The sequence below is a fragment of the Camelus dromedarius genome, chromosome 7 (assembly GCF_036321535.1).
Source record: "Camelus dromedarius isolate mCamDro1 chromosome 7, mCamDro1.pat, whole genome shotgun sequence".
Taxonomy (NCBI): Eukaryota; Metazoa; Chordata; class Mammalia; order Artiodactyla; family Camelidae; genus Camelus; species Camelus dromedarius.
Window position 1 is genome coordinate 20,997,798 of NC_087442.1, and position 26,467 is coordinate 21,024,264.

The 26,467-nt window shown below is 56.6% G+C and overlaps 1 protein-coding gene across 1 annotated transcript; it reads left to right on the plus strand.

Annotated features, from left to right (window-relative positions):
• The first annotated feature begins 2 nt into the window (after nucleotides 1-2).
• On the plus strand, nucleotides 3-26,327 carry KCP (kielin cysteine rich BMP regulator). The gene is made up of 40 exons (XM_031455334.2): nucleotides 3-91; nucleotides 2,401-2,567; nucleotides 3,137-3,326; nucleotides 3,415-3,491; nucleotides 4,079-4,163; nucleotides 6,345-6,427; nucleotides 6,661-6,754; nucleotides 7,851-7,939; nucleotides 10,077-10,170; nucleotides 10,300-10,379; nucleotides 10,456-10,549; nucleotides 10,904-10,989; nucleotides 11,064-11,145; nucleotides 11,387-11,539; nucleotides 11,628-11,734; nucleotides 11,812-11,905; nucleotides 12,599-12,772; nucleotides 12,903-12,985; nucleotides 13,141-13,234; nucleotides 13,336-13,524; nucleotides 13,806-13,976; nucleotides 15,258-15,434; nucleotides 16,144-16,229; nucleotides 16,503-16,593; nucleotides 16,721-16,803; nucleotides 16,879-16,972; nucleotides 18,051-18,224; nucleotides 18,449-18,531; nucleotides 19,159-19,279; nucleotides 20,154-20,233; nucleotides 20,432-20,531; nucleotides 21,050-21,138; nucleotides 21,473-21,575; nucleotides 21,662-21,804; nucleotides 22,059-22,231; nucleotides 22,313-22,424; nucleotides 22,519-22,620; nucleotides 23,415-23,579; nucleotides 24,008-24,314; nucleotides 24,451-26,327. Exons 1-40 carry the CDS (start codon nucleotides 13-15, stop codon nucleotides 24,717-24,719), a joined length of 4,917 nt encoding a protein of 1,638 aa, XP_031311194.2. The 5' UTR covers nucleotides 3-12; the 3' UTR covers nucleotides 24,720-26,327.
• Nucleotides 26,328-26,467: the final 140 nt, after the last annotated feature.

A 26,467-nucleotide genomic window follows, 5' to 3' on the forward strand; every position in this document is an offset into this window, starting at 1 on the left:
GGCGGGGCGAGCATGGCCAGGGCAGCGGCTGCTCTGCTGTCCGTTGTCCTGCAGCTCACAGGCCTGGCACTGGCCCCGGCGACGGGCAGGGGTAAGTCGGGTTGCCTAGGGCTTGAGGAAGGCTGGGCAGGACCCCACCTCTTGCTCAGCCAAGTCTGAGGGAACGGCTAGGGGCAGGGGGCTGCCTCTCTGGGCCCTGCCTTCGGGTGCGTGTGCCCCTCAGTCCAGCCTGAGCCTTCCCCCTTGCTTGGTGAAGGAGCCAGCATGGTGGGGGCAGCAGGGAGGCTAAGGCATGGGGTCCAGGAGTGGGAGGGGTCTTCCTGCTCTGCCTGGGGAGGAATTCCTGCAGGCAGCAGTGGGGGAGAGGCTGCCCTGGAATCTGGGAGTCTGAAGTTAATTATTTGTCTTGAGAAAGGGGAAAAAAAAGGAGGCCCGCCATGGGAGCTGACTTTGAGTCTCTGGGTCTGGCTTTCATCCAGAGGGCAGGCAGGAATAGCGGGGCCAGTGCAGGGACTGTGCGGGGGAGGGGGAGGGGAGCCGAGGACAGTTCCTTGGGGAGCAATCAGGCTTTGTGCAGCAATCAGGAGCTCTTTCTGCACGTCTCTCCAGGCAAGGGACTGGCCCTATCTTCCCTGAGGGTCCCAGAGGACCCCCAGCTTCTCCCTGAGCAGGCTTGTAGGGAGTGTCCTGAAAGGAAGGATCATAGGGGTGGGGTGTTGAGCTGGGGTGGAAGGTTTAAGATGCTGGAACCCCATCCTTGGCCGCTCTTCATGGGGCTGGGAAGGAAGCTCACCGAGACAGAGAGCCACTCCATGTGACTGGCACCCTGCCCGAGGGGTGGGGGTGGGAACAGCCACAAGAGATGTGGGTGTCGGGTGTTAGAACTCCAGATGTGGGGGGCAGTATGATAAGTGACACTTGGGCAAGGTCACACTTACTCGCCACTGGGAACCTTCAGATGTCTGATTTAGAATCGTTTTGCCAGGAGAAGAGGAGCAGGTGGAGGGAGGGTGTCTTCAGCCTCCTGGGTGGAGACAGAGCAGAGAGGAAAAGAGCTGGGGGTAGGGGGAGGGCAGTTGGGAGATGACTGAGTGAGACCAGAGACTGATGAGGTTTGGGAGGAGAAGGAAGAGAAAAATAAGAGGAGGAGCCCCAGATTTCTGGGTTGGTGGGGATGGTATTAACCAAGACAAGGAACTCAGGACAAAGCAGGTTTGGACAAAAGAGGACAATTTAGGTTTTGGACTAGAGTCTCTAACCCCCCTCGGTGGTGGCAGTGGGGTCTGGGGGTGTGAGCAACCTTGTTTCCCTGCTTCACACCCAGTCCCGGCCTCACTAGGGAGCTGTCTCTGTGGACAGACCCTCCCCTCTCCCTCCTCCTCTTCCTCCTCCTCACTCACCTCCTGCTCCAGACCCTCTGCTGCCCTGCCCACCCCCACGGGGCAGGGGGGATGATGTTTGTGGGAACCAACGCCTGGAGTCAGACTACCCCCACAGCCATTACTTTCTTGACTGCGGAGAGAGAAGAAAGTGAGGTGAAATGGAGGTCCCCACGCCCAGGCCTGAACCCAGAGGAGCCCCCTCCTAGGACCCAGTGTCATCTAGCGCCCTGAAAGGCTGTCTTCATTCTGCTGGGGCCTTGAAACCTAGTGGGTCCCTGCCAGCACCTTCTCCAAACACTTCAAGAAATGGAGCCAAGTCCTGCTCTCTGGAGCCCACCCTGCCCAGGGTGGGGTCCCCAGGCCTCTCTGCCACAGCCCTGGAAAACAGTGGCACGGCTTGGGAGTGAGGGCAGAGGGCAGAGTTGCTCCTCCCTGCACACAGAAGTGGTGCCCTTTCTCATAAGTGAAGACAGGCAGTTGAAGGGTGGGGTCTGCTCACCCCAGACTCCCCCAGGACCTGAAAGCAGCCCGCCTTTCTCACACACATCTGTCTCCCTCTCCTGTCCTCAGCCTGTGCTGGCCTGTGGGGCCTCCCAGCATGACTTGTCAGTTCCCCAGGCTGCCCCTGGCCAAGTCTCTGGCCCAAGTGAGGATGGACAACCCTGACATGTTCCCCCACTGCTGGGGACTCCTGTAGAGTCAGGGCTGGCTTCAGGGAGGCCCTGGTCTAGATCCTCCTCCCACGGCTCCCAGTGAGGTGGGGTCCCTGGGGCTTGTACCTGACTGAGGTTCTTACTACTTGGGAAAGCTGGTCTGGGTCCCTTTTGTCCCCCTAGGACTCCCTCTCCCTCCTCCCATGCTTTCACTCCAGCCCCATCACAGGCCATCTCTCCTTCAGTGGATGGCGGGTGGCAGGTGGACAAGTGTAGGGCACAGGATGGACACTGCTGGAAAGACAAACCCTGGAAACGTCGCTAGCCCGTCACTCATAGGCCTTCTCTGGATTCTTATGCTTCAGGTGGGGCCGTCCCCAGGGAGCCCCCTGGGCTTGCTGACATCCATGACTACCAGCCGCAGGCACAGCTCCACATTCCTTCTCCTGCTGGGGGCCCCTGGGAGCGGTGGCACCCCCTGGAGGAGCGGCTGGGCAGGCTGGAGGCTGAGATGATGGAGCTCAGAGACCAGGTACCATTGGAGGCTGGTGGGTATGTGTGGGGTAGAGCAGGCCTGGTGTAGCAGGAGGAAAGAAGGGAAGGGTTGGACCTGGGGGGGGTGGCCCGTGGGACCCTGAAATAGAGTTTTATTTTAAATGCACATAGAAGGGTTCTTATCTGAAGAGTTCTTAAGACCAGTTCTTTCATACAAATGAAGAACCCTCTGGGTATTTGCTTTGTCAATCAGATTTTCATCTTCCATGTATTTGGCAAACACGGTGCACCTACTATATATAAGGCATCACCAGGACAGATTTTGGATGGACAAAGGTCTTTAATTATTAGGTCATGAGTACTGGGTCACCTTTTGTCCAAAGGAGAGGACTGGGGGCCCCCTGCTTTCCTGGGAGCCCGTCCAGACCCCAGGCCCTGAGAACTGGGACTGTTTGAACTGGATGCTGCCTGGAGGGGGAGCCACTTCTGCTCTGAAACTTTCAAGTTTTCTTCTCCTCCTGGCTAGGCTTCCACACCCCGTGAGTCTGCAGGAGGTGGTGGGGGAAGCTGAACCAGAGCTTCCTGCCTCCCCACTTCTTTCTCCAGAACAAAGACCTGCAGGGGAGGGTGAGGCAGCTGGAGTCCTGTGAATGCCACCCAGCTCCTCCCCAGTGCTGGGGGCTGGGGCGGGCCTGGCCCGAGGGGGCTCACTGGGAGCCTGACGCCTGCACGGCCTGCATCTGCCAGGACGGGGCTGCACGCTGTGACCCCAAGCCCGGCCTGCCCTACTGCCATGGTGAGTGCCATTCACCTGCCCACTGGCACCACCTCGGGGCCTGGAGGTGGCCCTGAGCACCTGAGTGACAGCCCTATCTCCCCCTCAGGCTGCAGCCACGATGGTCAGGCCTATGGCAATGGGGAGACCTTCTCCATAGACGCCTGCACCACCTGTCGCTGCTTGGTGAGTTCCCACAATCACCCTGGATATTCCACACCTGTCCCCCTCAATTGTCTGCCTCACCTCGGCTACCTGTTCCTGCAGTCTGGTGTGCGGAATAAGTGGTGGGGTCTGCCTACCCATCCCCCCAAGACACTGGTGGCCTTCGGCTGATTCCAAATAGTTCTACTTTCTGGAGTTCAACCCCTGTGCACACAGTGGGGTGTCTGTCTTCATACCTGTCTCCTCACCTGTGGATCCTCACTGTCCCTGCTCATCCACCTATCCTTGTCATCCACCTCCTTCTGCTCCCTCAGTTGGTTCCACATCCACCTTCTTCCGGCCTTTCCTTTCTCATCCCTTGTTCCCTTCCTAAGATCTCTCTACTCTGAGGAATTTGTTGGCAGCTGGAAGAGACAGTTTCTGAGGGTCGAGAGTGGCAGGAGATAATGGGGTGGGGGAAGGACATCTCTTTTCTGTCCTCGGATCAAGGGTAGCCCACGTACTCTGAGCCAACTCAGCCTCTTGTTCCTCTGGTGGGTCCCAGCCTGGGGTGAGGTTTTGGTTCTGGAGACCCTGCCCTCCAGGGTTCTGATGCTGCTGCTCCACAGGAAGGAGCCATTACCTGCACTCAGAAGCCATGCCCCAGAGGACCCTGCCCGAAGCCGGGGGCCTGCTGCCCGCACTGTGAGCCAGGTCAGCCTCCTGCCAGCCCCAGCCCCACCTCCTCCACTTGCCTGCTTCCTGCCATGTGCCCAGAGGGTGCATGTCACTTGCTCTGGCAGTGGTTAGTGGAGTTTAGAACCAAAGCCCAAGTCAGCAAATGCTGCCTCTGGCCTGAAACTGAGCCAAAGGCTCTATATAATCTTGTTCCTTTCCTCAGGGAGCTACTAATGGAGCTGAGAAGATAAACGTATATAGCTAATATAATACAAGATTTAAGAGCCGATGAACAGATGAAGAGGAGGTGTAGAAAGGTAGTAAGTGGTTACTTGCCAGAGGAGAGGGCAAGAAGGCAGGGGAAGCCCACGCAGACTCAGCGGGCAGGGAGGGCTCTATAATCAGTCCTCCCAGCTGGATCTTCAGGGGAAATTGGGGTTTCACCAGGAGAGGGCGTACTTGAGGGCCCTCTGGGCACACAGAGTAGGGAACAGAGTAGGGAGAGGTGTGTTTCAGGAATTCAGTCTGGGACGCCCAGTGGGAACAGATTGCCATAAGCCTTGCATGTTGGACTTTCTTCTGTGGACAATGGGGAGCCACTGAAGGCTGAAGAACCAGAGTGTGGCAGGTTCAAAGAGGCATTTTTGGAATATTCATCTGCTATGGGCTAGATGCAGAGAAACCAGTTTAGGGGGCTATTACAGCAGGTGCCTAGGCATGGAGCCAGGGACGGCAGTGGGCTGCAGAAGGAAGGGTGTTTCTAAAGAACACGGTTGGATCCCACAGAATAGCAGACTCCAGGCGTGGGAAACTAGGAAGTCTGTGTTTCACACACACACACAATAAGTGATATGAAGAGAGCTTAAAGGGAGTGGAGGCAATGGCTCAGCTGGGGGTGTTACTAGCTCATAGTCAGGAAGATACTGTTGCCAGGCTTAGCAAATGAAAATATGAGATGCCCTGTTATATGTGAATTTTAGATAAATTTTGCACACATTCTGAAGTAAAAGTATGTCCCATACAATATTTGGGACATACTTATGCTAAAAAATTTTGTGTTGTTCATCTGAAATTAACATTTAACTGGGTGTCCTGTAGTTTATCTGGCAACCCTACCCCAGGAAGAATGTCAGCTGGTAGTTTAAAAGGTGGGACAGTGGCTCAGGGGCCAGTGAGGTCTGGAAATGTTGTCTGAAAGTCTTGGCCAGAGATGAGAAATAAAATCTTGGGAATTGATAGATCTCAAAGAAAAAGCACACATGCACACATAGCTTGTAGAGCACCTGGTATCTCAGGGCCACTACTAGCCCATATGATGTCTTTGGTGAAAAAAATTGTTTTTCATTGGGGGGGTGGTAATTAGGTTTACTTATTTATTTACTCTTAGAGAAGGTACTGGGGATTGAACCCAGAACCTCTTGCATGCTAAGCATGCGCTCTACCGCTTTAGCTATACCTTACCCATTGGTGAAATTTAAAAAAAAAGGAGAGGACCCTTTCCTCAACACTTCTATGTGTTGTAAAATAACGGAAATCTACCCATTATGTTTGAGTCAGACACTATACTGCCATCTGCTGGAAAGTTGTAGTAAACATCAAATCTCTATCACCTGAATGGTGCCCCTTTGATGTGGTGCCCTTGTCTGTTCTTCCGCCCCAGTTCTCTGGGTCTCTTAGTTGGGGGCCTGGCCCTGGTTTTTCAGGCTGCCCTGGAGGCCACAGGGATGGGGAAACATGGCAGCCAGAGCCTTGTGTCATCTGCACCTGCCAGGTAAGGGAATCCAAGCCCGGCCCTGGCCATCACCCATGTCCCTGCTGCTTGGTGTACCGCAGGCCTGGCAGTGCCAAGCCCGTCTGGGGGCCAGGCAGGGCTACTGCTGCCACCCAGGCATTGAGGCCTGGAGCCTGCTAGGCCTGCTAGGCCAGCAGAGAAACGGCTTGGGCAGTGGAGAAGGAGGGAGGGCTCAGTGTCTGACCCACAGGCAGGGACCGTGCGATGCCAGGGGCCCTCATGCTCAGAGCTCAACTGCCTGGAGAGCTACACCCCACCTGGGGAGTGCTGCCCCATCTGCCGGCCAGGTGACCTCCCCCCTGCCCTGCCTTCCATCCCTTCAGCCCTAGAGGGTTCAGTATCTACTTGGGATCATGCCTTCCCTTGGGTGATGTCCCCACCCTGCTCTCTGCTGACCAGCCTGTCACCCTGGCATCCCTCCCCAGGCTGTGAGTATGAGGGGCAGCTTTATGAGGAGGGGGCCAACTTCCTGTCCAGTTCCAATCCTTGTCTCCAATGCTCCTGCCTGGTGAGTCCCCCAATCTTGGCCCAGGCCCTGCTCCTCCTGGGACACCCCCACCTGCCCTGGGCTGTATCTGCCACTCTTTCAGCCCCTCACATGCCTTCCAAAGCCTAGTGCCAGAGAGATTCTCCCACCATCCCCACCCTGTACCCCACCCTTCCAAGGGTGCCAGACACCTGCCCACCCTGCTGTCTCTGGGAGCCAGCCCCAGAGGCAGTGCAGCTGTTGGCGCATTACAGAGGAGCCTGGTTCACTGTGTGCCCATGGAGTGCCCGCCCATCCCCTGTCCTGAGCCTGTCCTGAGGCCCGGACAGTGCTGCCTGACCTGCCAAGGTGAGAGCCCTGCCCCTTCCCTGGTGGAGCTCCAGGTGAGGCTGTCATGCCGTTTCTTCAACCCAGAGCCCACTCTGCTGGCCTCTGACCTAGGGGGTTCCATCAGTGGAGGAGCAATGCCTTGGCCATGCCTGCTCTAGAGCTGGAAAGCCTAGGCTCAGAGTCTGCCCTTGTCACTTAGTGGTTGTGTGCCTCCGAGCGAGGTACTCCACGCCTCAGTTCCCCATTTGTAAGGTGTGATAGTATATACCTTAAGAAATGTAGACTCTTACCTGCTTTGTGCATGTAAGACACAGAGTGAACCCTCGAGGCGGACCACTAGAGGGTGACACTGAGTCACACACCAGCACTGTCACCAAGGCAGGATTAGTTTAAGCACAAGATACTATGGAAACTCAGGGGAAGGAGCCCTAATCAAGCCTAGGCACAAAAGAGAAAGTGTCCTGGAGGTGGCGTGTCGGAAACGAACCTAAAGGCTAAGGAGGGGCTGGGTATAGCTCAGTGGTAGTGTGCATGCTCGATAGCGGGCGTGAAGTCCTGGGTTCAATCTCCAGTACCTCCATTTCAAAAGATAAAATATTTTTAAAATTTTTTTAATTTAAATAAATAAATAAATAAATAAATAAATAAATAAATAAATAAACAAACAAATAAACAAACAAACAAACAAACAAACAAACAAACAAATAAATAAATAAATATATTTTTTAAAAGGCTAAAGAACGGTTAGCTAGGTGGAGTTCAGAAATAGAAGTAGAGGGCAGAACAGAGCAGAGGGCATTCCAGGAAAAAAGGCACTCAGTGTAAGGTGGGTGTAGGTTAGTTGGGAAGGTGCAAGCACCAACGGCCAAAGCTCACAGTGAGAGGCGGGGTGGGGCCAGTGGCAGGTGGGCGTGGCCTTGCTAAGGCCTGGAAGGCCTGGAAGGGCAACTAAAGAGCTTGGGCCTTACCCTGCCTAGGGGGCTGGGAGCAGGGGTCTAGGTAGAGGCAGGATCTGGTCTGGTTTAGGCTCAGAGGGCACGTGGAAGGGGGTGAGGCTGAAACTGGGTTCTAGGTTGGCTCCCACCAGGCCTCCTCTCTCCCCGTTTCCCCCCAGCCCAAGGCTGCACAGAAGGTGGTTCTTACCAGGAGCATGGCCAAGAGTGGACCACACCTGGGGACCCCTGTCAGATCTGCCAGTGCCGGGTGAGCTCCTATGCTGCTCCTGGGCTATCCCCACCCCCACCCCCCAGGCCCCAGGCCTGCCATAGTCATTCCTTCATTCCACTGAACACATCCCAAAAGGCACTGTGAGGGAACAGAGATGGAGGAGACATAATCCTGGATGCTGTGAGGGTGGGGAAGGGGTCGCACCCTCTATCCAGTTCTGAGCAGAGTAGACGGGCAGCACAGGTTTGGGAACGGACTCAAGGAGCTTCGGGCTACAGGAGTGAGGCTGGGCAGGATGTGACAGGCAGCCCAGACTCCAGGGAGGGAGAAGCACAGACTGGCTTGAGGCATCTAGAACTCTGCGGTCTGATCAGTAGCTACTGCATGTGGACACTGAGCCCTTGAAATGTGGCTGTCCTGTTTAAGATGGGCTATAAGCATAGGATATACACTGGATTTCAAAGACTTAGTACAAAAGAAAGGAATGTAAAATATGTCATTAACACTGCTGATTACATGTTGAAGTACCATTTTGGATATATTGACTTGAGTGGAATGTAATATTAAAATTTAGTGTCATCTATTTCTTTTTACTTTCTGAAATCTGACTACTAAAGAATTTTAGATGATGTATGTGGTTTGTGTTGTATTTCTATTGGGCAGCACAGATCTAGAAAATCTTCATGCACGGGGTTTACTTAGGTCTTAACGGGTGAGTAGGATTTGAGCAGGGAGAAATGGGGAAAGCCCCTCCGGGTGCTATAAACTGAATTTGTCCCCCCTAAATTCATATGTTGAAATCCTAACCCCCAAAGTGATGGTATTAGGAGGTGGGGCCTTTGGGAGGTGATGAGGTCATGAAGGTGGAGCCCTTATGAAGGGAATTAGTGCCTTTATTAAAGAGATCCCAGAGAGCTCTCTCGTCCCTTCCACCATGTGGGGACGCAAGCAAGAAGACAGCCATCTATGAACCAGGAAGGGGGCTCTCACCAGACATTGAAACTGCCATCACCTTGATCTTGGACTCTCCAGCCTCCAAAATTGTGAGAACTAAATTTCTGTTGTTTCTAAGTCACCCGGTCTATGGGATTTTAATATAGTAGCCTGAGTGGGCTAAGACACCAGATGTAGGGAAGAGTCAGGGCAAAGCCTGGGGGAGGACAGTGGGGACATGGAGCCCCAGGCAGGGTGCACGCCGAGGAGGGCTGTGATTTATGGGGGCTGAAGCCAGAGCCACAGAGCTTCCTGACAGCTTGCCAAGGACTAAGGACTCCACTGTGAAGCCCGGGGAGCAGCCAACTCCTTGGCAACCATGTACTTCCCCTCCTCGTTCCCACTGACACCCTACACCACCCCCCAACCTGTGAGAAGAATCACTGGCTGCCCAGATACTTACAGGGCCGGAGGTAGTAAGCCCAGGTGGAGGTGTGAACTCCAGGGATGGTCTGTCTGGGAAAGACCCTGGGGAGTAGCAGCAGCTTCAGTTACTGTGTAACCGCCAGCTTCCAGAGGTGGATGCCACGGCACACGCTGACCTCATCACCATAACAAGGCTATGACAACAGGACTATCATTGTCTCTTTTTTTTCAGATGAGTAAACTGAGGCACAGAGGACTTCAGTGACAGGCTGGGTTATGTATCTGTATTAGTTTCTAGGGCTACCTTGATAAAGTACCACAAATGGAGTGGCTTCAACACAGAAATCAATTGTCTCACGGTTCTGGAGGCAGACGTCTGAGACTGAGGGGTCAGCAGGTTGGCTCCCTCCGAGGGCTGTCAGGGAGAATCCGTTCCAGGCCTCCCGAGCTCTGGTGGTTGGCCGGCCATCCTTGGCATCACTTGGCTTCTGCCTTCATCTTCACATGTTGCTCTCCCTGTGTGAGTGTGTCTCTGTCCAAATTTCCACTTTTTATAAGGACAGCAGTCATTGGATTAGGGGCCACCCCACTCCACTCTGACCTCATCTTAATTGATTACATCTGCTATGACCCTATTTCCAAATAAGGTCACATTCCAAGGTCCTGGGGGTTAGGGCTTCAACATAAGAATTTGAAGGGGGACACCATTAACTCATAACAGCATCTAACAAGTGCGTAGCTAGGACTTGAATGCTGTTTCCTCCACTTGCTGAGCTCTGATGACCCTTCCCCTGCCCACTCTGCTCCCTTCCAGGAGGGCCACATCCAGTGCCGCCAGCGAGAATGTGCCAGCCTGTGCCCATACCCTGCCCGGCCCCTCCCGGGCACCTGCTGCCCCGTGTGTGATGGTGAGTCGGGGGTGGGGCCTGGAGGGGCTCAGAAAGCTGATGGACGGCTTCATCAGGCCTCTTATGAAGGCCAGGACATTGAATGGTAGGGGCCCCTGAGGAGGATCTAAGGCACCCTCTTCCCAACAGGCTGTTTCCTAAACGGGCAGGAGTACCGCAGCGGGGAGCCCGTGGGCTCTGGGGACCCCTGCTCGCACTGCCGTTGTGCTGTGAGTGTGGCTGCCCTGCAGGGAGGGGCTGGCTCCTGGGCCTGCCTCTCCCATGCTGACCAGGTCCTGTTGGCAGAATGGGAGTGTCCAGTGTGAGCCTGTGCCCTGCCTGCCCACGCCCTGCAGACACCCAGGCAGGATCCCCGGGGAGTGCTGCCCAGTCTGTGACAGTGAGTGGGGGCTCAAGTCACCGGGGGGAGGGCAGGCACTGCTCCAAGAGAGGCTCTGGGTCCTGGGGGTGGGGAGTTGCTTCCATTGGCCCTACAGGAAGCCCCCTTGAACTAAAGTACAAGGGAAATCCTTTATAAACCTAGGCTCTGTCACTACAGGTGAGGGACAAGTTCTCACTTAATGACACACTGGACACCGTGGTGGCCTCTCACTTCTGGGTGTGAGGGGAGGCTGGCAGGGTCTCCTGGAGGACAAGGGTGGCTGTCCTTGTCAGGTTGGGGGGTGAATGCCTTGGGTGGCATGAGGCTTCCCTATCCAGCCCTGTCCCCCAGTCCCACTGTTGTCCTGTCCAGGCTGCGAGTACCAGGGACAACAGTATCAGAGCCAGGAGACCTTCAGCCTCCAAGAGAGGGGCCGCTGTGTCCGCTGCTCCTGCCAGGTAGGCAGTCCCACCATCTCACGCCCCAGATCTGTCTCGTCCCTTGAAGGCCTCTCACCCAGCCTCCCTCCTAGACCGGCGAGGTCTCCTGTGAGGAGCAGGAGTGCCCAGTCGTCCCCTGCACCCTTCCTGACTCTGGCCCCCAGCTCTGCCCAGGTATGTGTGGAGTTGGGGGGCAACCACAAAAGAGTGCTTCTGCCAGAACTAGAGGTGGAGGAGCATTCATTCACAGTAAAGCAAGGGGGCATTACTAAGTCCACCAGTCATTCCAGAGTGTGTTCAGAGGATGCTGAGGGGATGGCAAAGTCAGGGTCCTGTGAAGGGTCCTGTGGTCTGGGAAGAAAAGGATGGGTGGAGGTGTCCGGGTTGCCATGGTGACAGCTCCACCCTGCTGTAGCCTGCGTGCTTGATGGAGAGGAGTTTCCTGAGGGGGTCCAGTGGGAGCCTGATGGTCAGCCCTGCACCGCCTGCTCCTGTCAAGCTGGGGTGCCTGTGTGTGGGGCTTTGCTATGCTCCCCGGCCCCCTGCGAGCACCCCACCCAGCTCCCTGGTGAGTGCCCCACCCCGATCTAGCTTTCTTCCTTTCTTTGCCCAGCCCACCCTGACTAGCTGGGTTCTGATCAACCTGCCCCACTCAGGTGCCTGCTGCCCCAGCTGTGAGAGCTGCACCTATCATGGCCAAATGTATGCCAATGGGCAGAACTTCACAGATGCAGACAGCCCTTGCCACACCTGCCGCTGTGAGGTACGTCCCCAGGCTTGCTGCTGCCCTGCTGAGCCCCTCCCAGGGCCCGCCCCCATTGCTCTCTCACCTGCTCTCAGGATGGGACCGTGACGTGCTCCTTGATCGACTGCCCTCCCACAACCTGTGCCAGGCCCCAGAGCGGACCCGGCCAGTGCTGCCCCAGGTGCCCAGGTACGGGCTTACTGCACCTGTCTGGCTCAGGGGACCTTAGACCCTGCCCTCCCACAGCCCCATGGGCCCAGCCGATACCTTAGAAAGCAGTGGCCTTCTGACTTGCTTTCAGTCTGACAGGGCTTGGAGCTCTCTGGAACTCACAGGGCATGGACAGGAGCGGGAGGGGAGATTTGTTTGTCCCTTCACGTTACTGCACCCACTTCCCTCCTATCCTGTACTTCCTCTTCCAGTACTGCCACTGCTCGGATATATACATGTATCTGCCGGTGTAACACTGGTTCAGGCAACAGATGTTTGAGTTTTCCAGTTGGGAGACGAGGAGGTGGGATACAATGTGCCCTGATCCTGGCCCACGTGGAGAGTGTGCAGGACGTGTGTCCCCAACCCAGGCACGCACACGCATGAGCCCTTCAGCTTTCACCCTCAGAGACACATAAATCTGCCTGCAGGTGAAGGGACTAAATGCACACCTGCACACACACACACACACACACGCGCGTGTGTGTGTGTGCTCAGAGATACCCCTGCCTGTGTACACAGCCCCTCTTCCTCTCTCCCTCCATGGGGACAGCATCCAAGTGGCACTTCTGCAGTGGCTCTGGACTCAAGGGTAGAGGGCTTGTCAGCCTGCTCCTCGAATTGTCAGTCTTTGTCCCCACTCCTACCCCTCACCCCCACCCCACTGCGCAGACTGCAACCTGGAGAAAGAAGTATTTGTGGACGGCGAGAGCTTCTCCCACCCCGGAGACCCCTGCCAGGAATGCCAGTGCCATGAAGGCCACGCCCACTGTCGACCTCGGGCCTGCCCCAGGGCCTCCTGTGCCCACCCGCTGCCTGGTGTCTGTTGCCAGAACAACTGCAATGGTGAGGTGGATGGGATGGGGTGGTCTCTTGGGATGGCTTGGCCCCATCAATAGGCATTTAGGACCGGAAGGGCAACACGCCCTGGGGGGAGGAGGGCCTCTCCCAGGCCTATAGCTGCCCCCTCCCCTAGGCTGCGCCTTTGGTGGGAAAGAGTATCCCAGTGGGGCAGATTTCCCCCACCCCTCTGACCCCTGCCGCCTGTGTCGCTGTCTGGTGAGTCTGCCACCGGGTTGGGAGGAGGAGTCCAGGGGAGGAGGGCTGGGACTTAAGGAGACCAGGAGAGGCCCGCCAAGGCCGGCATGGGAGGGGGGGAGGTCTCAGCCTTCCACCGCTAGCCCCGCCTGGTGTGGTCTACCTGTCCTCTGCAGAACGGCAACGTGCAGTGCCTGGCCCGCCGCTGCCCACCCGTGCCTTGTCCAGAGCCCACCCTGCTGCCGGGAGAGTGCTGCCCGCAGTGCCCCGGTAGGAGCTGCAGGGCTCGCTGCTTCTCGGCGGTGGGGGGGGGGGGGGTCCCTCTCCGCAGCCTCTCGCTGGACCCCCTGACGCCTGCTCTCTGGCTGCAGCCACCTTTTCTGATTGCCCTCGGCCCGGGGGCGAGGTCCCCGCCCGCCACCAGGAGCAATTCTCCCCGCCCGACGACCCCTGCCGCCGCTGCCTCTGTCTGGATGGCTCCTTGTCCTGCCAGCGGCTGCCCTGCCCGCCCGCGCCCTGCGCCCACCCGCGCCAGGGGCCCTGCTGCCCCTCCTGCGACGGTAACGCCCTGGCTGTACCCCTCCCCACCCCTGCCACCTGCTTCTTCCAACTCCTCCCCAAGGCCTTGCCTTCTTGGTCTCCCGCTAATTCTGTGTCCTTCCTTCTCTAGCCCTGGGCGGGGGTCCACCCTGACTCCCCCTTCCTACTGGCCCACCCTTCCCACATCGGGGTTCTCACTAAGAAAGTGGGGGAACAGTGCCCACCCAGTCTGCAGGGTCTGGGAGGCCATGTGCCTGGTACATGACCTCCACAGCCCCCCAGCCCCTCGCCTGCCCCCTAGGGTGCCTGTACCAGGGGAAGGAGTTCGCCAGCGGGGATCGCTTCCCTTCACCCACTGCCCCGTGTCACGTCTGCCTCTGCTGGGAGGGCAGCGTCAGCTGCGAGACCAGGGCCTGTGCCCCTGCACGGTGCCCCTTCCCTGCCAGGGGTGACTGCTGTCCTACCTGTGACGGTGAGGAGCAGGGGACTGTGGGGGTGGGGGGGTGGGAAGGCTGGGCAGCGACATCTTTACTGCCCTAGAGTGGGTCCAAAATATTTACTACCGTAAGAAAAAAGCCCTGGACCAAAGCCTGGGGTTTTCTCCTGCCTCTGATGCTGTTTGGCTGTGTGACCTTGAACAATTTACATAATCTCTCCGAACCTAATTTTTTTTTTCAATTAAAAATAAATTTTATAAATGTGTATTTTTATAGAATGCGTAACATTTTTGCAGAATGGTAACATAAAATTTACCATCTTCACTGTTTTTAAGTGTAACTCTGGGCCTAATTTTAACTCCTGTGAAAAAGAGAGGGTTGAACTAGGCCCAGTTCCCCAGTCTTTGGTCACTCTTAATTATCTCAGAAATTTTTGCTACATACCCTCTACCACCTGTAACTTTATTTATTTAGTGTTTTTCTTCAAATTAACTCACTTTCAGAAAGGAGCCTTGATATCTTACTGTAAATGAAAAATGGAATTTGCAAGGTATAGAAGATTACCATAAAAATGAATACAATTAAAATAAAATATTAAATTCAAGTCAGATACTTTTGCCTGCCAAAGCTTTGAGCTGAGACTCACTCACTCTCTCTCTTTTTTTTTTAAAGACTTTTTTTAGAGAAGTTTTAATTTCACAGCAGAATTGAGAGAGTACAGAGATTTCTCATGCCCCCTGCCTCTACACGTGCACAGCCTCCTCCATTATCAACACCCCCACCAGAGTGGTACTCTGGTCACAGTTGATGAACCTACATTAACTCATCAGTATCAACCAAAGTGCCCTCTCTTTTTTAGTGTCAGAGAGCTGCTAAGGTCAGGCTGCCGCCACCCCGGGACCCTCTCTCCTTCCTTGGTTAATCAGAAGCCTTAAAAGAGCATTGGAAAGAGGGTTCCTTGGGTCCATGCCACCTAAGTCACCTCAAGCAATTCCGAACTCTACTCGGGTTGGGAACATTGAGACCTTCTGGCCAGGCAGTGGCCTGCTGAGTATTTAACCCGAAAGACAGATTCCATGTGGGTTTTCCCCTACAGATTGGACAGGGAGCTTCTTTGCAGGCTGAAGAGAAGAAAGTTTGCCCTTTGGCCAATCTAACCCCCCAGACTCCTTTGCCCCCTGCCTGGATTTAGTCCTCCCCCACCTTCTGGGTCTTTGAGGCCTTGGACTCAGGCCAGGCAAGTCCAGAGCCCGATGATTGGTCTCCTCTCGCTGATTTCTGCCCCTCTGCCCTGCCCTCCTTGTCCTTTCTCGCAGGCTGTGAGTACCTAGGGGAGTCCTACCTGAGCAGCCAGGAGTTTCCGGATCCCCGAGAGCCCTGCAATCTGTGTACCTGCCTTGGAGGCTTCGTGACCTGTGGCCGCCGGCCCTGTGAGCCTCTGGGCTGCAGCCACCCCCTCACCCTGTCTGGGCACTGCTGCCAGACCTGCCAGGGTAGACCTGCCCTCCCACTGCCCTTCTCAACTCCCCAGGCTCCCTCCGCCCAATGTCACCCCTCCCTGGAGACAGCCATGCAGCAAACCCACACCCTGTGTTTTCCTTGGGTTCCTCACCTTGTACCCGTGCCCTCCTCTCCGTCCCCACTGTCACCTCACATGGACTGTTGTACTCAGCAAAGAACCACCTCTCAGCTGCCAGACCTTCCTGCCCTTCCATTGTCTCGCTGCCTTCCTAAAATACCACATCACCAGACTCAAAATCCTTCAACGGCTCCCCCTGCCCTTGAGTCGCCTAACACGAGGGGCAGCTCCCTTTCCTCCTGGCTTCCTTAGCCCACCTCCCCAGCCCAGCTCACCTCTCCCCTTCATTTCCAGGTGTGCCCATCCCTCACATCTTCCCACACTTGCCTGCAGTCTGTGATCCCGCCCTCAGCCCTCCATCCGCTTCATGCAGACTGATCTCACCCCCTCCCCCCACTCCCAGGGTCTGGCTGATGTCTTTCCTCCTGTCCCCCACCTTCTCAGCCACTCATTTCTCCCTTTCTGACTCTTTAGCTAAGCTTTGGTAGAGGACCCCAGTCCCATCTGTGTGAGTGTGTGTGAGTGTGAATGCATGTGAGTGTATGTGGGCAGGTGTGAGTGTTGTGGGGGCAGTGGAGGGCTCCACTGATGGTGGCTCTGCCATTGCATCCCTGCTCTGCCAGGATGCCTCTATCATGGGGTCACTGCTGCCCCTGGAGAGACCGTTCCGGACCCACTTGACCCCACCTGCTCCCTCTGCACCTGCCAGGTGAGGCGGCCCTTTGGGAGCTTGAGAACACTTCATCCCTTGATCCTCCTCTCTGGTCAGAAAGAAGTTGTTTCCTCCACACAGCTGTCACAGGTTACACCCTGCCTGTGACAGCTATCAGGACAGGATTGGGTTCAAGTCCCCAGGGCCGAGAGAGGGTGTTTGGGCCTGGCAGGCTCAATAGGGGCACCCCACCTTGGGGCAGTGTGCAGCCTGGTCTAAGGGTGTGTGACATGGGAGTCGGGAAGTGGCAGCGTGACCTGTCTCCCCCAGGAAGGTTCCATGCGCTGCCAGAAGAAGCCGTGTCTTCCAGCTCTCTGCCCTCACCCCTCTCCAGGCCCCTGCTTCTGCCCTGTTTGCCACAGTGAGCACAGACGCCCCAGCCCTCTAGGCTCTTCCCTGCGCCTTCTCCCTCCCCTTCTGCCAGGCCTGAGGTTGGACTGGAAAATTTGGTATGGCACCCCCCCACCCAAGAAACGTGTCACCCACAGACTGCCTCTCCCAGGGCCGGGAGCACCAGGACGGGGAGGAGTTTGAGGGGCCCACAGGCAGCTGTGAGCGGTGTCGCTGTCAGGTGTGGTACGGAGGTGGCAGAGGGGGCGGGGCACCTGGCCTAGGGAGCAAGTCACTGACCCTGCATCTCCTGCAGGCCGGCCGGGTCAGCTGTGTGCGCCTGCAGTGCCCGGCCCTGCCCTGCCCACTCCAGGTCACAGAGCCAGGGAGCTGCTGCCCTCGCTGCAGAGGTATGCCTGGCCGGTGGGGCTGCCCCCTTGCTTCTGTCCCTGGGTCCCATGTCCCTCCATCCACCCCACCTTCCTCTCCTCAGCTCTCCTTCAGCCTCCCCACTCCCCCGTTCACCCATCTGGCCCTCCCGCACCTCGGTCCTTGAACTCTCATGATGCCTACCTTCAGCTCTTCCTACCTGGCCCTGGCCCTGGTCTCCCCAGAACTTCTCCCCTTCTAGGCACTTATTGGAATTTCCTCAAAGCCACACCATCCCTAAATTCCCATCTGGTCCCCATTTATAATAATTACTTAGTAACTTAATAATATATCAACTACCCCCATTCTCCATTCATAATAATACTGATATAATTGACATTTATTGAGAATATACTATGTGCCAGACCCTACACATACGTCATTTAATCCCCACAAAGATCTCATCAGATAGGTACTGTAATTATTCCCATTTTACAGATGAGAAAACTGAGGTACAGAGAGGTAACGTAACTTACCTTTGGTCACTTAGCCGGTAGGTGGCAGAGTCAAGATTTGCATCTAGGCCATATGGTTCTAAAATAGGGGACTTTCTTAGCCTGAATGGGCCCTCGCCCCATAAACTCCTCAATATAGTGTAATTCTCACAACTGGCAGTGTCTCCTTGCCCAGGGAGGTAGGCAGGACAGATGAAATCCCCATTTAACAGATGACAAGACTGAGGCTTGGAGAGATTGAGTTACCTTGGGCACATGGTTAGTGATGGAGCCTTTCATTATTCCCACATGCATTTATTACATGCCTGCTGCATGCCAGGAACTGGTGCTGGTGCTGGGCTACAACGGACAGCACCTGCTGCCTGGCACTTGGTTTAGCAAGCAAGCAGACAAGGAACAGGGTTAGAACCCAGGTGGTCTGACTCCGACCCAGTGTCTTTCCCCTCGACCACAGACAGGAGTTCTGCCCCAGGCCACCTTTTCACCATATCCCTGCAGAACTCCCTCCTGGCACCCACATGCCCTACTGACCACCCAGGGTGGGGGTCAGGGGCAGATGCACAGAACCTAGACTCAGAGCTCATCCCTGCCCATCTGGACACAGGCTGCCTGGTTCATGGGGAGGAGCACCCTGACGGCAGTAGCTGGGAGCCTCCCGACAGCCCCTGCTCCTCCTGCATGTGTCACGAGGGTGTCATCACCTGTGCCCGCGTCCAGTGTGTCACCTCCTGTGCCCAGCCCCGCCAGGGTCCTAGTGACTGCTGCCCTCGATGTTCTGGTACTGGGAGCCTTGGGCAGGGTGGGGGATACAGGGAGGCAGTGCCTGGTCAGCATCTCTGTTCCATTGCCCTGGACTGGGTGGCAGAGGCGGACTGTGCCAGCAGAAGTGGCCCCCATTCTTATACACACCCCAATCTCTGAGGCTGGAGTTCCTGGTGGGCAGAGAACCCCACCCCAGGCCACCAGCCTGAAGTCTCCCTGGTTCTTACCCCGCCCCCCAAGACTGTGAGCATGAGGGTCAGAAGTATGAGCCTGGGGAGAGCTTCCAGCCTGGGGCAGACCCCTGTGAAGTGTGCATCTGTGAGGTAGGTGAGGGAGATGCTGAGAGTGGGGCACGGTGGAGGGGGCAGCCTGGACACTGCAGGGAGCAGGCATTGGGGGGTCAGAGACAGGAGCGTGTCCCTGTGGCCAGGAGGTAAGGCAGGGGCTTGGGGTGAGGAGCCAGCAGGGCCAGGAAGTCTGGGGGTGGACATGGGCCACAGGTGCTGGGTGTAGGTGAGGCAGTTGGCAGCCCCCCTGGCTGGAGTGTAGGGTGGTGTGGATAGAAGTTTGGGGGAGACGCCTGGGAAGTGGTTAGGGGCCATATTAGGGAAATTCTATTTGAGAGGTCATGGTAAGCCAGTGGAAGGGCTTTGAGCAGGCAAATGACATCGCAGGTCAGGAGATAAGGCAGTGGGATGGGAGAAGAGGATGGCATGAGAGTGCCGAAGGGTTAAAGGTCACATGAAGGTTCAGGCCCAGGTGATTACAGGCAGCAGGCACTGTTATCTCTGAGGATCGAGGCATGGGGTGAGGAGCAAGTCTCGGGAGACACTGAGTCTCGGCAGACCAGAGTCTGACCTGCTCAAGGCATAGAGGAGCCTGGAGTCCAGGGGAAAGAGGGTGCTCTCGGCTTCCATGGCCTGGGACCCACCCCCTATTCACTCATTCAGCTGCAACCTGAAGGGCCTCCCAGCCTTCGCTGTCACCGCCAGCAGTGTCCCAGCCTGGTGGGCTGCCCTGTCAGCCAGCTCCTGCCCCCTGGGCCCCAGCGCTGCTGCCCCACCTGTGCCCGTGAGTCCCTTGATTGGGGGGTAGATAAAGAGAGCAGGGCTGCCACCCCCAAAAGACACTGAAAGAGCCAGCCAGCCCTCCTCCACAGTCACAGCCCCAGCCTCAGTCCTTTTCTAAGACCAGTGGATTGTTCTGGAAGCCCATACCCTGGTGGATGAGACCTGCCCTAAGGGGCACTGAAGAAGCTTGCCAGACCCCTTGACTCTGAAACCTGGTGCATCTTGTCCAGCAGGTGGCGCTGCAGGGCTGCTGTTGTGCTGGGGGCTGGCTTCTTGAGGGCAGCTATGTTAGGACCAGAGGGGCAGTGAGTGGCCCAGCTACATTTGTTAGGATGCACTGCAGGGAGAGAAAAGGAATAATATTTATTAAGCACCTACTGTATGCCATGCACTGTATTTGATGCTTTTGATAAATAGTATCTCACTAAATTTTCACAGTTACCCAGTGAAGTAGGCATTTTTATTCCCCTTTTACAGATGAAGAAATTGAGGTTCAGAGAGATTGATTAATTTGCCTTAAATGACACAGGCACTAAGTGCTGAAGCCAGGATTGGAACCTGGGGCACCTGGCTCACTGTGCTTCCCTTTAGACAATGTGAAAGGAAGTGGGATGGGGAGCAGGCCAGGAAGCCTGGTGGTCCTTAGTGACCATTTCCAGGTCCCCCATCCTAGCAGCCTAGCAAAGTTCCTTTTCAAAAGTCCAAAGTTTTCTCTGTTGAAACAAAATGAAAGAGGTTATCTTTCCTGGAGTCCAGGTGCTAGGATTATGCCTTGGGCCCAAGAAATCAAGAGACACAGTGGGTAAGAGGGTCAGCTGGGCTTTTGTCCCTTGCTTCCCCTCCCCACATCTCCCACACTGTTCTTGTCTTCACAGAGGCGCTGAGTCACTGCACGGAGGGCCTGCTGGGGTCTGAGATGGCCTCACCAGACCCCTGCTACACCTGCCGGTGCCAGGTGAGCCCTCCTGCCCAGGGGACTCCCAAAGCCTCTTCTTCCTCCTCTGTGGGCTGTTGCTGTGACTTCTCTCCTGCAGAAGACATTCCCACTTGCCCCCAGTGACATTCGCCCACTTGTCCCGAATGTCACTTTCCACCTAGGCCCTGCTCCCTCCCTGCCGTTCCCTACTTGTGGTGTTTCTATGCCCTTCCACAGGACCTGACTTGGCTCTGCACTCACCGGGCCTGTCCTGAACTCAGCTGCCCTTTGCTGGAGCGCCATGCCCTCCCTGGGAGCTGCTGCCCCGTGTGCAGGGGTGTGTCCCCAGTTTTGTTCTGTACCCTCAGAGCATGAGCTCAGGAGGGAGGCAGGAGGGGTGGCATCCATGGGCCAAGTGGGCAATCTGGGGAATACACTCTGAATGCAGGCTTTGTTCTTTTGTAGAAACGAAGGGCTCTCCATTAGGGGTGGAGGAGGGACCCATGATGTATAATGAGGCAGGGAATGAAGCCTAGGTTCTCCAGGCCTGGCCTGAGGCTTGTCAAGGGGGTCAGGGACCCCAGGCCCACTAGCAAGGCATTGCACTGCTGAGCTGGCAGCCGGCCCAGAGAAGGGTTCCAGCCTGTCTTGCCTGGCTTCCAGGACACTCTGGCCATCCTCCAAGCACTGATGCAGAGGCTGCCATCTAGTAGGTACCAAGGCAATGGTTGAAGAAATCAACACCATCAGGGTGCTAAATTGGATGGGGTGGGCACCCCCCTGCTATGGGCCTTCTGGGTGAGCTCATGCAGTTGGAATGACAGTGTTCCCCCATCCCTATTGTTTTGTCCTCAGAATGTGTGGTGGAGGCTGAGGGCAGGACAGTGGCAGACGGAGAGAGCTGGCGGGACCCCAGCAATGCCTGTATCACCTGCACCTGCCATGTGAGCTGGGGATGGGAGGGTGGGGGGTGGAGAATCTTATAGACGGATAAAGGGAGGAGCCTCAGGACATTGGACCAGAGAATACGGGGCTTGTAAAGAATTAGAAAAAGGCGCCCCCTCTAGGTGAGGAGGAGCAGAGGCATCCCTGTGTGAGGGGAAGGAGCTGAGGGCAGATTTTATCCTCCACTTAAACATGAAGAGGGTGTTCTCGTGGGGCAGGGGCAGAGAAAGAAGGGGCTGCTGCCCCAGTCCCTGATCCAGAAGGCCCCTAGAAGTGTGAAGCCAGGCACTCCAGACCCTGCTGAAGTCCTAGAACAATGACGTCTGTCCTCAGCGGGGCCACGTGGAATGCCGCCTCGAGGAGTGCCAGGCTCTCTCCTGTCCCCACGGCTGGACGAAGGTGCGGGAGGCTGGCAGGTGCTGTGAGAGATGCCAAGGTGCGGGCCAGGGCGATGGGGGGAGACGGGAACGAGACCCAGTGTGAGGGACCCGCAGCAGACCTCGCCCCCTCCTGTCCCCTCAGCCCCCGCCGAGTCGTGCGCGCACCAGGGCCGGCAGGTGGCCTCCGGGGAGCGCTGGGCCGTGGACGCCTGCACCCGTTGCTCCTGCGTGGCCGGCACCGTACGCTGCCAGAGCCAGCGCTGCCCGCCGCTCTCCTGCGGCCCCGTGAGTGCCGCGGTCTGGGGCGGTGGGGTGGGCAAGCGGCACCGCCCTCCTGGTGCACCTGGCGAGAGGGAGGAGGCGGGGTTAGCCCGGGCCGTGCAGTTCCCGGCGCGGCCACGAGGTGGTGCCCTGACCCCACTAGCAGTGAGCCGGGGCCCCCGGGAGCCTCCCTCGCTATCCTCCGTCCTCCGCGGGGCTCTGCGTGGGGCACCACGGAAAGGGGGGCGTGGTCTGACAGCGTCTGGGGCGGAGGCCAGGATGAGGCCCCCGCCCTGAGTCCCGGCAGCTGCTGCCCCCGCTGCCTGCCCCGGCACGCTTCCTGCATGGCCTTCGGAGACCCCCATTACCGCACCTTCGACGGCCGCCTGCTGCACTTCCAGGGCAGCTGCAGCTACGTGCTGGCCAAGGACTGCCGTGGAGGGAACTTCAGGTGCGCAACTCCCTCTGCCTTTTCCCTGTCCCCCTACACCCGTCCCTTCTGACCACTGCACCCGGGCCTCCCACACCGCAGCGTGCACGTGACCAATGATAACCGGGGACGGAGCGGCGTGGCCTGGACCCAGGAGGTGGCCGTGCTGCTGGGAGACGTAGCCGCGCGGCTGCTGCAGGGCGGGGCGGTCACGGTGAGCAGAGCTGAGAACCCTGGAAAAGTCAGTCCCACGCTGTCCACTCGTCCTTCCTGACCTCGCTCATCCTCCCGCCTCCTTTTTCCTCCAGGTGGATGGGAGCCCGGTGGATTTGCCCTTTCTCCAGGAGCCGCTGCTGTACGTGGAGCTTCGGGGGCGCACGGTGATCCTGCACGCTCAGCCAGGGCTCCAGGTACGGCCAGGGCAAGTGGGGGCAGGGGAGCCTCGGGCCTGTTAGGGCATCTGTTTCTGTAGAGGGAGTGGGGATACCAGCTACCTCCCAGGGCAAACGAGGTTATGGAGTTGAGAGAATTCTGCCGGATTCTGAGGGGAGGAGAGGAATCAGGGTTAGAGACCTCCAGGTGCAATGAAAGAAATTCTGAGCCTGGTTTCTAATCTTGACTCGGCCACCAAGACACTGGGGCTTTTAGGCCATTACCTTAAGCCAATCCTCTCTGGGCCTCAGCTTTCTCATCAGTCAAATGGGGGAAGAAATGGGAGGTGGATATAAACTGTGGTCTCCTAGATGGTTTCAGAGATTGCTTCCAATTCCTATGTCGAAAATTACTTCACTCCTCTCCCTCTAACAACAAGCACACTTGTAAATTCATAAAATAAGTCTTGTGTACTCTTATGATACAGACTCTATGCTTTGTCCTCAGTAAGGCCTGAATGCCCGAGAATGAATCTCTGGAAGTGGGTTGCATTTCACGTGGGGGCCCAGTTCAGGATGCCCACAGGAGAAGGCGCCCTCTTGCAGGAGTTGTGGGCAGCTCTTAACGTCTTCTGTGTATGCCCAGGGCTCTCCAGCAGGTCCCCACCTGGCCTTGGCCAGGGCAGCCTCCCTTCCATGAGGCTCCTCCACATGTCCATTCTCCTCCTCTACAGCAGGGGGCGCGCTGACACAGTGTTTGCTGCCAGGATGGGCCCTGGGCTTCTTGGGGCTCTTGCCCTTTCCCACCCTCCAGTCGCAGCCTCTCTGCACAGGTGCTGTGGGATGGGCAGTCCCAGGTGGAGGTGAGAGTGCCTGGCTCCTACCGGGGCCAGATTTGTGGGCTCTGTGGCAACTTCAATGGCTTTGCCCAGGATGATCTACGGAACCCTGAAGGGCTGCTCCTGTCTACTGAGGCTGCATTTGGGAATAGCTGGCAGGTGAGTGGCACAGGAGCTGGGGGCTGGGCATGAGTCTCAGAGCAGCCCTCTGGTATGGAAAGTGGGAGGGTTGGACACAAGATGGTATTTTGGGCTTTCAGGGAGGTTTGGGGCCTCCTTGCCTGTTATGGTGCTGGGGGAGGCAGGATGCCAGTTGAAAGAGGTCTCATATTCTGAAACCTCAAGCCCTGCTTTGCCACTCACTGACTGTGTGATCTTGAATGAACTACTTACCTGCTCTGGGTTTTGGTTTGTCTCTCTGTAAAATGGTGACAAAAGAAAAGCAGCTGATGCTTCTTTTGCTGTTCTTGTAGGGAAGTTTTTGAGGCTAAAACAAAATATTTGGTTGAAAGTACTTTGAAGAACATAGGACACAAAGGTTAGCTGCCAGTGGACGCTGTCATATCAAGGTCTCTTTCCCCATGCAGGTCCCAGAGGGGTCAGGACCTGGGCGGCCCTGTTCCAAGGGCCGCGAGGTGGATCCATGCCGGGCAGCAGGGTACCGTGCCAGGCGTGAGGCCAATGCCCGGTGTGGGGTGCTGAAGTCCTCCCCGTTCAGTCGCTGCCATGCTGTGGTGCCACCAGAGCCGTTCTTTGCTGCCTGTGTGTATGACCTCTGTGCTTGTGGCCCCGGCTCCTCAGGTGACACCTGCCTCTGTGACGCCCTGGAAGCCTATGCCAGCCACTGTCGCCAGGCTGGAGTGACGCCTGCTTGGCGGGGCCCCACGCTCTGTGGTGAGGGGGTAGTGCCCAGTGTGGGTTGCGGAAGGGGTGACAGAGGGCTCAGGTCTGGACAGGGTAGGTACAGGGAAGGCCACAGTGGGGAGCCAGGTGACTAGAACAGTGACCCTGCCTTCCATTCTGCTTGCAGTGGTGGGATGCCCCCTGGACCGTGGCTTCGTGTTCGATGAATGTGGCCCACCCTGTCCCCGCACCTGCTTCAACCAGCACATTCCCCTCAGGGAGCTGGCAGCCCACTGTGTGAGGCCCTGTGTTCCGGGCTGCCAGTGCCCTGCAGGCCTGGTGGAGCATGAAGCCCACTGTATCTCACCGGAGGCCTGCCCCCAAGTCCTACTCACTGAGGACCAGCCACCCAGCGCTCTGCTTGGCCCAAGCCGGGAGCCCCAGGGGCCACCCTGAGCCAGGATGACACTACCAGGACTCCTCAGGCCAGAAGTCTCCCCTTGGCAAGCAGCTCCCACCCTGCCTGAGCACTCGGAGCCCGGGCCCGGGGCCCACAGAGACCCCAGCTGTGTTGAGTTGGAGCAGTAAACTTGGGGCCTCCCCTAAGGTTTCCTTTTGTGTATGTGTGCTTCCTCCTGCTGCAGGGGTGCTGGTGTGGGCTACTTGGAACCTGGGATCCAGAGGTCAATGACCCCAGGGTCAGGGTGGTGGCAGCTGTGGGACCTTACTCATTCTTTGCACCTGTACCCCTCAGCCGTCCCAATACCGAGTGCTCAGGCACTTCCTGAGCCACTCTAAGAGCTGGTGGCATAGGGATCCCCCACCTGGAGTAGGGAACAGGAGAGACAATGTGTCTGTGATGACATACAGACACATGTGAAACCCATGTACAACTGTATGTGTTCATAGCCACACCCACCCCTGATGGACACGTGGGAGGGGACACGTGCAACTTTCAAAGACATCCTTATAGGGGAAGGAACATGGATTTTGAAGTAGAAAAAAAATCAATTTGACAAGAAGTCTCTTCAAAGAAAACTCTATTTTGAGTTCTCTTTGCCACCTACCAGGTGTGTGATCTTGGGGTTTTAGGGACCTTAGCTAAAAGATCGGGGCACTCAGTTCTCATTGCAGGAACCTTATTATTCCAACAGAGAGCGAAGGGAGAGCGAGCTTTGGGCTGAACTGAGACCCCCTCCCTGCTTGCTCAGCCCATTTCTGCTGGGGCTCCTCTCACGGAGCCCTTACAAAGCAGTTACAGGCAAGACTGCTCATGGTGGCAGGAGGTGTGGAGACTACAGACCATCTCGTACGCCTGTTCCCTCCCCTTGTCATAAGTCATGCAAACTGTGTTCTCATCTGTCTGCATCTCACATGTCTTGGGGAATAAACGGAGTAACCAATGGATAGCACTCTGTGCTTGGGCCACTTGCAGTGAGCACTGGGGAAGAGCATCCCTGCTTATACTTGGGACCACATTTTCCCAGAGCCTGATTCTCATGGCCGTCTGTCTCCAATGAAGGAGATAGTGCCACCTGTTAGTCAGGGCAACTTATTCTCTGGGGCCGTTTTCTTGACTGTGAACTGGGGATGAGAGTGGTAGCACCTACTTTGTAGAGTTGCTTCGAGGAAGGATTACACGGACGTAGTCTTCTGTGTCCTGGCACACAGTAAGCTGTTGGGAGCTGCTGCTGTACTGGGCACATCACATACCCATATAATGCAGTTGCAAGCATAATATGTACAGTTGACACTTGGAACAATGGGCCCACTTATACTCAGATTTTTTTCAATGTAAATACTGCAGAACTACACTGTCCACCATTGGTTGACTCCTCGGATAGGGAGGAACTGCCGATACGGAGAGCCAACTATACGTGATACTGAATTGTCTGCTGGGTGGAGGGTCGGCATCCCTAACCCCTGAGCTGTTGAAGGTTCAACTGTCTATGTAAAACTGATGGTCGTTCCGGACTGCAAATGAGCACCTGCACACACCTCTTTATCAGGATCTTACTCCTCACCCAATACTGCCACTCAGATGGCCAAGAAACCCGCATCAGAGTCAGGTCAGTATCTCTATGAGACTTGGCTGAGGCCCAGGCCCTGGCTCAGATGTCAGGGAGCTGCATTATTGAGCTCAGGAGCCTTTGTCTCCTCCTTGCTCCTGTCCCCAGCTCCTGGTCCTCCTCCTCTCCTGAGGA

Bases quoted from the DNA above. Each gene is read 5' to 3' on its own strand.
- KCP (XM_031455334.2), top strand. From the start codon at position 13: ATGGCCAGGGCAGCGGCTGCTCTGCTGTCCGTTGTCCTGCAGCTCACA. The intron at 6,755-7,850 runs GTGAGAGCCCTG...GTTTCCCCCCAG, and splicing joins GTGCTGCCTGACCTGCCAAG to CCCAAGGCTGCACAGAAGGT. The intron at 22,425-22,518 runs GTGAGCAGAGCT...TTTTTCCTCCAG, and splicing joins TGCAGGGCGGGGCGGTCACG to GTGGATGGGAGCCCGGTGGA.